This window comes from Pongo pygmaeus, chromosome 6 (genome assembly GCF_028885625.2).
Source record: "Pongo pygmaeus isolate AG05252 chromosome 6, NHGRI_mPonPyg2-v2.0_pri, whole genome shotgun sequence".
Lineage (NCBI taxonomy): Eukaryota > Metazoa > Chordata > Mammalia > Primates > Hominidae > Pongo > Pongo pygmaeus.
In genome coordinates, this window is record NC_072379.2 from 51,417,400 (window position 1) to 51,427,645 (window position 10,246).

At 43.1% G+C, this 10,246-nt stretch overlaps 1 protein-coding gene across 1 annotated transcript; it reads left to right on the top strand.

The window, feature by feature from the left end:
- Window positions 1-6,308: 6,308 nt before the first annotated feature.
- On the top strand, window positions 6,309-6,850 carry LOC129041252 (cytochrome b-c1 complex subunit 6, mitochondrial-like). Its single transcript, XM_054496678.2, has one exon. It carries the CDS (start codon window positions 6,372-6,374, stop codon window positions 6,633-6,635), a length of 264 nt encoding a protein of 87 aa, XP_054352653.1. The 5' UTR covers window positions 6,309-6,371; the 3' UTR covers window positions 6,636-6,850.
- The last annotated feature ends 3,396 nt before the right edge of the window (window positions 6,851-10,246 follow it).

Consider the following 10,246-nt stretch of genomic DNA (forward strand, 5'->3'; position numbering starts at 1 on the left):
TTAATCTTATGCAACAAATGCTGTGGCTCCTGGGACTTACGTAGTCTTGGCAGGCAGCAGAACGCCCCAGAACTTATCTCTGCAGGCTCACCCATAACACTGATGTGTTTGCTTTGTCACCATCTATTTTTCCTGCCCATTTTCCAGGAGGGCCCTAAGCTGGAGCTCCTGGCACACACTGCCAATGTCTAGCTTCATGCACCTTCCAGCTACCTTCTTCAACTCAGTTACATAAATATCTTTCTGCCTAGGTCTATTTTCCAGGCCAATGGTTCCCAGCCATGGTGGTATCACAGCACACTGGGGTGTTGCAATGAGCTGGGGTGTAAGCCATTTGTTACTAACAACAGAGTTCCAAAGTCTACTAATGACTTACTTTGTAATATGTAAAGAGAATTCAAGTTAATTCCCATGATATGCCACACTCAGTTGCACTGAACATACTTTCTTAGGATGGGCTGTGATTCTTAGGGTGGGCTTTTAGCATCTTTATTTTCAAGGAAGCAATTTTCAGCTTTTAAGGGAAAAAAATTCATGTTGTTATCTTTTATGAATTGTCCATCTCACAGGACAGTGAAGTGTCAAGGGTTAGGAACAGTGGCCTGAGTTCATACCCCAGCTCCACTGCTAACTTGTGATATAACCTTGAGCAAGTTTCCTCAGCCTCTCTGAGTTCTTTCTCCTACAAATTGAGGATAACGAAAGGATGCATCTTGTAGGCTCCTGTGAGAATTAAACAAGGTAGTATATGTGATATCCTTAGACAGTCCCTAGAACTTGGTAAAGGCTAGTTTTGTAGGGCTCTTTTTATTTGCTATTGTAAGGCTTTTCCCTTTTCTAGGGGTTTTCCTTGATGGTGTATCAGTCTTCTTATTTTGGGGCATAAAGAACAAATGTATCATTAACGCTTTGTATCACGCCCATACACAAATCTATAGGTTGGCTAAGCCTGGATTTCTTTTGTTTTCTTGACTCTTAAAATTCCATGGGCCTGTTTCTTGGCTGGCTCCAGAAATGCATCTTGTGCTTCAGTAACTCCAAGAAAAAAGGGTATTTGAGAAAATTTTCTCCAAGATATTTCATGACTCTTCACCAGCTCTCAGTCTTGCACCTTGATTCACTTCTCCCTTCCTCCATCCATCATCTTCACGTTCTTTCTGTTTCTCTTCCAGGGAGAGGGGAGATGGGTTGAGTCCTGCTCAGGTTGCCTGCGCTGCAGCCAAGCTGGGGCCGAGCAGAGGAGACAAGCGGGGGTCTGGGAGGCAAACCTCTGGCATCCCAGGTTAAAGTTTCAAATCATTTTCTAGCCAATACTGTATATCTACTGTGCCCCGTGGGATAAATTAGCATTCATGAGCTAACCTAATTGTTGTAGAGGCTACAAAAGAGGAGCTCAAATAGAGATCAGTGCCAGGAATGAAGTCCCACCTTTGATGTGTGAAACCCACTTCCACATTTTGACTTGTGATCAGAGAGACATTCTGCATTACTTGCTACCTCATTATCTTTTCCTTTTACTGTACAGACCCTGGGTAAAGATAAATTTACTTTTAGATAGATATGTTAAAAATCTATCATATCATAAGGAATGAGCAAAGAGGTCATTTCTCTTTTCCCTAAAGCTGTGGGTCTCAGGCTCCCCACTTGGCAGAATCACCTGAGAAACTTCTAAAAGGTACAGATGCCATCCTTTTCTGATTGCATTTGCCTGGAGTGACATCTGGACACCAGCATTTCTCAAAGCCTCCCAGGTAATTGTAATGTTGCCAGAGCTGCAGGGATGAGAGGCAGCGGCCTATGGGCATCCACTGAGCAGTGTCATTACTCCTTTTGCCCCCCACTTTCAGGTTCCAAAAAAAGGGTTAAATGACACCAGCTCTGAAATTGTCTAACTCCACAGATCCCAAAATAATATATCTGTGTAACCTCTTAATAAAGTTTTGTAAATAGTACATGTTCTATTGTTACTTACCTCATTCTCTTGGCAAAATTTTTAAGACTTGTTTCCAAGATTCATCTTAAACTACTAAAACAGAATTATGATGGACATTCAATAGCTATTCCTCCAAACTATGACTCTAAAAAAAGGGGGGGTGCTGGGCACAGTGGCTCACGCCTGTAATCCCAGCACTTTGGGAGGCCGAGTTGGGCAGATCATGAGGTCAGGAGTGAAACCTAGCCAAGAGAGTGAAACCCTGTTTCTACTAAAAATACAAAAAAAGTTAAACAGGCATTGTGCTGGGCACCTGTAACCCCAGCTACTCAGGAGGCTGAGGCAGGAGAATCGCTTGAACCTGGGAGGCAGAGGTTGCAGTGAGGCGAGATCATGCCACTGCACTCCAGCCAGGGCAACAGAGTGAGACTCTGTCTCAAAAAAAAAAAAAAAAAAAAAGCAAAAAAAAAAAGGATGAAGGATAAACTGTGGAAATATGACTCTATTTTTTTTCCCACGATTTCTTAAAATTTTGTTTACTTTTTCTGAATGTGTCCTTCACAAGTGTATAGATTATTAAATATTCCTAATAGAGGAATATGAGAAAATATTTGTCCTCAAAAAATGGAAAACAGGAGCAAAAAGTAAAAAAAAATGGAAAAACCTTTGCCAGGTGCAGTGGCTCATGCCTATAATCTCAGTACTCTGGGAGGCTGAGGCAGGAGGATTTCTTGAGTCCAGGATTTTGAGGCCAGCCTGGGCAACATAGTGAGACTCCATATCTATAAAAACACACATACAAAACAAAAAAAACAACCCTTAAGTTAGTGAGAAGTGTGACCTCCAAACACTCAGAACTGATTCCTTTGGAGTAATGACCCTTAAACCACCTTTCAGGCCAGCATTTTGCAAGATGTAGTCAAGATCCATGTGCATCACAGTCCTCTGGCTAGAAATGCAGACAAAGGCCTCACCTGAAACTCATTCTCTAGGGACAGGAGCTGATAAAGCGCATCTTAAGCAAGCTTCCTAGATATTTTGCTTGCCTTTTTTTTTTTTTTTAATAGCAGCATTGCCATCTTTAAAATAAAATTGTGCCTGGAATCCCAGTAAATAAACTAGGTGAAGGGATGATGCAGGCTTGGGGTTCAGCAGTGGCCTGTTCTGGGGCTCCAGAGAAGTTTCCCTGAGGCATCATACCCAGCCACATAAGGGACTCCAAACATCAGTGTCACCTCTGCCTCCAGCTTCCAATGAGCTGCTCATCCCTTAGCTTTCCTCCTCTCCCTCCATCATGTCTTCATTCCCTGGGCTGCCTTTGTTAAGGTCCTTGGTCCCCTAGTCTCACTATACTCTTTCTCCTTTAATCATCTTATTTGCACCGTGGTTTCTGGATTGCATGCATTTGTCCAAAATAGTCACAGCAGAAAAGAAACTCAGAATACATAAGGTTGGAGTGAGACAAACTAATTTTTTTGAACGTTTGCATTTAACACACTGAACAGTGGAAGTTTAGCATCCCATCATTTCATTGTTTACCCACTTTGGCTGGAGTGGGCTTCAAAGATAGCCAAGCATTCTCTGGCTGTCCAGGATTGCTACGGAGGGCCGAATCTTGTATTACATGGTTGTCTGCGTTATGTAAAGTAACTAACATCAGATTCTCCATGCAAGTCTAATTCTCATGAAGAAAATAATATTGCAGATTAGAACTTTGAAGCTGACATCGAAGGAATTGTGTGTCAGTTCTTACAGTCCTAGTTGTGTTTTTTTTTTTTCATCATGAGAGATGAGGAAAGGAGAAGAAACACCAAGTCTGCGTGTGAATTGCAGTGCTATGATAAGCATAGATTGGGCAGTTCCAACTAGCTCTCAAGGCTGTTTAAGATCCAAGTGTGACTAAATGCTGATTACACAAAGCAAGACACATCATTTGAAACAATCACTGGGGGGTATTATTGTGGCATCTCTTTGGAGGAATCCAGAGACCCAACTTAACCCTCTCTAACTTCCACACATTGAACAACTGAGTATTGAGAGAGGCCCAGGATGAGGAAAAGCACTGGCCCTAAAATATCATTAACATCATTACCCACCCCCGCAACCCCAGTCACCCCCAACCAGAGGTGGAAACCCTCAAAACATGGGTGGAAGTCCATGGACCAACCATGGAATTTTGGGCTGTGTGCTTAGCTGATGCCACTTCTTCCTCTGTGTGCTTAGCTGATGCCACTTCCTCTTTTGTCCATTGCATCCATAAAAGAAGCCATTTTGGGTAGGCCAGAAAGTATGGGACTAAGCTCTTTTTTTTTTTTTATTTTCTATCCTCCAATTCTCCATTAACTCAGGGCCAATGGCAACTGGGAATCACTTGTTTTGATTCCTCCTGAGACTGCACAGAACACGCATGGCATATTCCTCCCAAAGCTGCTAGAAACCTAGTATGGTGTATACTGCTCTGCAAGCAAGACGTCAATGCTAGAGCACAATTTCACTGCACTTTATACTTCAGCTCTTGCTAGAGCAGCCTTGACTCCTCCAGACACAATGTTCATAGTCCAGGTACAAAAATCAGGTGCTGGAATTCATGTCAGTTAGTTTTCTTTTAAAAGCAAAAGACTCCTTACCAGCGACTCCTCCCTAATCTGTTGCCTGTTACAAACTGGATACTGTAGCAACAGGGAGCTTCTTGGCTGGCAAAAGTAAAAGTAGGGAGTTCACCCACTCCAGCGTTGCTGAGCAGAGTGTGCTTCAGGTCATCTTGCCATGGGAATGACATGTTTCCAGCTATTTCCTTGAGGTTCATTTCCTAAGAACAAACCATGATTCATGGCACTGGGGGGGTGGGGGGGGGGTACTGAATTAATGCCTGATTGGTAAGTAAAACAACTAAATCTCTTAGTTTTAAAATATATCTGCAAGATTACTTTAAAGTAACTATAGTTTAGAAATGTACAGTGAATACTTTGAAGGTCTAGACTTACACCAATCTATTTCCTAATCATTAGGAATCTGTATTAGAGTTCTGTCAGTCAAGATTTGATTCATTTATTTATTCAACAAATGTACTGTGCATGTAGTGTGTGCAGCTACTGCCCTAGGCACTGGGGATGCAGTATTGCCTTCGAGGAATTTACATCTAATCTATTACTTAATATATTCAAAATGGGAGAATCTTTGCTTGAACCTATTAATATTAATGAGGTCAAGTACAATCATACGTATTTTCCAAAGAGTTAACCTTTCAGCTGGTCTCATATTTGTCCTGTCATGCTCTAAACATTGTATTACAGGTGTGCCATACTTCATACTTCCTGTTAAAGCAGCAGCCTCCTAGGCCCTAGGATTTCTCCCCATCCACATTCTTGCTGTCATCTCAGCCATCCACACCGCCCATGTCACAAATTTACTCCCTCATAACATATCTACTTGCACAATGTTCCTCAAATCCTGTTTAAAATCCATCAATGTTTTGCTCAAGAACCTTCACTAGTTTGTTATTTTTAAATAAAACATTTGCCCTTCTTTGAGGCCCTAACTCTCGAGTCATTTAACGTAATTAAACTTGTTTTCTGTGATTTAATTAATTCATTAAATCACGTAATCAATCATTAACCAACAAAGATTTAATAGGCACCTATGGTATATCCGGTGGCCCTGAGCCACCAAAGGTATTGGTAGCAGATGCTGTGGTGGCCACCCAGATTCCTCCTTCAGGTCTGAAGCCCTCCTCCCCTCAGCATGACAGGGGTGTTGGTGGCTGAGGGCTCCCAACTGAGTCCCTCTTTGGCAATTGCTCTCGGCTGAAGGGAGCTGCCTTCCCGAGGTTACTCCCGCTCACTGGAAGCAGTCAGCACTGATAATAGGCTGATGTGAACGTCAAAGGTTTGGGAACCTTACTGCAACTTGCAATGAGTTTGAAGGGGCATCCTAGCTCTAGAGTTCCCTGTTGGATTGGACTGAAGTTCAACTTCTCTCAGCTCAATTCCACTTTCCTCACCCCATAACAGGCTCAAGAAGCTTACAGTCTAACAAAGAAATCAGACAAATAAGTGGACAAATAAAACAGTGTGGTAAGGCTCACACCTGTAATCCCAGCACTTTGGGAGGCCGAGGTGGGTGGATCACCTGAGGTCAGGAGTTCGAGACCAGCCTGGCCAACATGGTGAAACCCCATCTCTACTAAAAATACAAAAATTAGCTGGGTGTGGTGGTGCGTGCCTGTAATCGCAGCTACTTGGGAGGCTGAGGCAAGAGAACCACTTGAACCCGGGAGACGGAGGTTGCAGTGAGCCAAGATTGTGCCATCGCACTCCAACCTGGGGGACAAGAGCAAGACTTCGTCTCAAAACAAAACAAAACAAAACAGCTTCTTGATTCTGAACTGGGTTAGGTGCCGCTGTTGCTGCTCGTGTTGAATCTAGAACCGTAGCCAGACATGGGACTGAAAGACGAGCAAAAGATGCTTACCGAATCCGGAGATCCTGAGGAGGAGGAAGAGGAAGAGGATCCCCTAACAACAGTGAGAGAGCAATGCGAGCAGTTGGAGAAATGTGTAAAGGCCCGGGAGCGGCTAGAGCTCTGTGATGAGCGTGTATCCTCTCCATCACATACAGAAGAGGATTGCACGGAGGAGCTCTTTGACTTCTTGCATGCAAGGGACCATTGCATGGCCCACAAACTCTTTAACAACTTGAAATAAATGTGTGGACTTAATTCACCCCAGTCTTCATCATCTGGGCATCAGAATATTTCCTTATGGTTTTGGATGTACCATTTGTTTCTTATTTGTGTAACTGTAAGTTCACATGAAACTCATGGGTTTTGGCTTAGGCTGGTAGCTTCTATGTAATTCTCAATGATTCCATCTAAATAAAAGTTCTGTGATCTGCAAAAACAAAAAACAAAAAACAAAAACAGTGTGGTAAGAGATATGACAGGGGAAGGTCTAGGTTACAGGAAGAGAAGAGAGTTCCTGCAGGATCTGAGTTCTAAGTGAGATATGAAGACTGAGCCAGAGTCATCCAGGAGAACTGGCAGGGCCTGGGCAGGACAGAAGGGTGGCCATCCAAGATAACAATATGTGTGCATGTCCAGGGAAGAGAGGGCATCGGGCACTGAGGAATGGTGAGAGGCACTGGGAAATGGTGAAGGGCACTAGGGAATGGTGAGGGGTACTGGGGAATGGTGAGAGGCACTGGGAAATGGTGAGGGGCACTGGGGAATGGTGAAGGGCACTAGGGAATGGTGAGGGGTACTGGGGAATGGTGAGAGGCACTGGGAAATGGTGAGGGGCACTGGGGAATGGTGAGGGGCACTGAGAAATGGTGAGGGGCACTGGGGAATGGTGAGGGGCACTGGGGAATGGTGAGGGCACTGGGAAATGGTGAGGGGCACTGGGGAATGGTGAGAGGCAAGGCTGGAGAAGAAGGGGCAGGAAGAGGGTGTGTGACATAGATCCTGAAGGCCTAGTTAGCCATGTCGACAGATTTGGAAGTGTTGAATGGTTTTCAAAACAAGGAATGACAGGATTCAATTTGCACATTGGAAACAGCTCTCTGGAAGATTGATGGGCAGCAAGAGAAGATGCAAAGAGGCCAGTTAGGAGCTGCTGCTGAAGGCCATGGGAAAAATGACTGTGGATCATGGCACTGAGGGTGGAAAGCAATGAATTGATTTGAGGACCATTAATGAGACAGAATCAGCAGGATGACTGCCTGGATAAAGGAATAGGGGGAATGGTAGGGCCACTTGCTGTAGTAAGGAGACTGGAGGAAAGGCAGGCTTGGGCTTTGGGGTTTGAGGTGACTAAAAGACACCCCAACACAAGGAGGAGCCCCTCTTCTGGACACAGCCAACCTCTCTTCCAGAGGATGGTGCTCCCTCTACTAACTAGCTGCTTGGTCATCTCTCCACTCTTCTGGCTGCCTTTCTACAGCCTTAAGCATGCCCAAGTGACATGGCTGTTAACTTCATTAGAACTCTCCAGTGTGATGTTCCCCTTCCTGTGTCCATGTGTTCTCATTGTTCAATTCCCACCTATGAGTGAGAATATGCGGTGTTTGGTTTTTTGTTCTTGCGATAGTTTACTGAGAATGATGATTTCCAATTTCATCCATGTCCCTACAAAGGACATGAACTCATCATTTCTTATGGCTGCATAGTATTCCATGGTGTAGATGTGCCACATTTTCTTAATCCAGTCTATCATTGTTGGACATTTGGGTTGGTTCCAAGTCTTTGCTATTGTGAATAATGCGGCAATAAACATACGTGTGCATGTGTCTTTATAGCAGCATGATTTATAGTCCTTTGGGTATATACCCAGTAATGGGATGGCTGGGTCGAATGGAATTTCTAGCTCTAGATCCCTGAGGAATCGCCACACTGACTTCCACAAGGGTTGAACTAGTTTACAGTCCCACCAACAGTGTAAAAGTGTTCCTATTTCTCCACATCCTCTCCAGCACCTGTTGTTTCCTGACTTTTTAATGATCGCCATTCTAACTGGTGTGAGATGGTATCTCATTGTGGTTTTGATTTGCATTTCTCTGATGGCCAGTGATGGTGAGCATTTTTTCATGTGTCTTTTGGCTGCATAAATGTCTTCTTTTGAGAAGTGTCTGTTCATGTCCTTCGCCCACTTTTTGATGGGGTTGTTTGTTTTTTTCTTGTAAATTTGTTGGAGTTCATTGTAGATTCTGGATATTAGCCCTTTGTCAGATGAGTAGGTTGCGAAAATTTTCTCCCATTTTGTAGGTTGCCTGTTCACTCTGATGGTAGTTTCCTTTGCTGTGCAGAAGCTCTTTAGTTTAATTAGATCCCATTTGTCAATTTTGGCTTTTGTTGTCATTGCTTTTGGTGTTTTAGACATGAAGTCCTTGCCCATGCCTATGTCCTGAATGGTATTGCCTAGGTTTTCTTCTAGGGTTTTTATGGTTTTGGGTCTAACATTTAAGTCTTTAATCCATCTTGAATTGATTTTTGTATAAGGTGTAAGGAAGGGATCCAGTTTCAGCTTTCTACATATGGCTAGCCAGTTTTCCCAGCACCATTTATTAAATAGGGAATCCTTTCCCCATTTCTTGTTTTTCTCAGGTTTGTCAAAGATCAGATGGTTGTAGATATGTGGTATTATTTCTGACGGCTCTGTTCTGTTCCATTGATCTATATCTCTGTTTTGGTACCAGTACCATGCTGTTTTGGTTACTGTAGCCTTGTAGTATAGTTTGAAGTCAGGTAGCGTGATGCCTCCAGCTTTGTTCTTTTGGCTTAGGATTGACTTGGCGATGCGGGCTCTTTTTTGGTCCCATATGAACTTTAAAGTAGTTTTTTCCAATTCTGTGAAGAAAGTCATTGGTAGCTTGATGGGGATGGCATTGAATCTGTAAATTACCTTGGGAAGGATGGCCATTTTCATGATATTGATTCTTCCTACCCATGAGCATGGAATGTTCTTCCATTTGTTTGCATCCTCTTTTATTTCCTTGAGCAGTGGTTTGTAGTTCTCCTTGAAGAGGTCTTTCACATCCCGGGGAGGGATAACATTGGGAGATATACCTAATGCTAGATGACGAGTTGGTGGGTGCAGGGCACCAGCATGGCACATGTATACATATGTAACTTACCTGCACATTGGGCACATGTACCATAAAACCTAAAGTATAATAATAATAATAATAATAATAATTACAATAAAAGAAAAAAAAAACAAACAAAAAAAAACCATGATTAGAGAAGGTGATGTGCATACAAAGTTATATTGACATGATAAAATAACTATTTGAGATTAAATAGGTAAGTTCAAATAAAAAAAAAAAAAAAAAAGAACTCTCCACTAAACCAGCATCTCCCCAAGGCAACCACTAGATGTCTCTCCTTCCTTCATGCATAGACATCCTTGGCAGAGTCCCTCATACTTGCTACCTCTGCTTCCTCAGAGGCTTCTAGGAGCCCTTGTGCTTTCCTCAGAAGGATTTTCCAGTCTCACTCAAGTTCACAGAAGTCTGGCATCTTCATCTAATACTGCACAGAACTGCTCTCACCAAGATGGTTAAAGATCTCCATGTTTCTGGTTCACAGGACATGCCAGTCATTATCATGTCAGCTGACCACTTCCTTCCTTTGGTTTCTCTGACCCACATGCTCCTGGGTTTTGTGGTCTCTCTGGCTGCTCTTTTCCAGTCTCCCTTACAGATACCTCTTGTTCACAAACATCGATGTCCTCTAGAGTTCAAAAACTAGGCTCTTTTTACTTCACACATATCCCTTGTGCAATCTCATTATTGTCTTTTTTTGAAGATTTGCAAACCT

Excerpts from the sequence above, each read along its gene's own strand:
- LOC129041252 (XM_054496678.2), top strand. The coding sequence starts at position 6,372 with ATGGGACTGAAAGACGAGCAAAAGATGCTTACCGAATCCGGAGATCCT.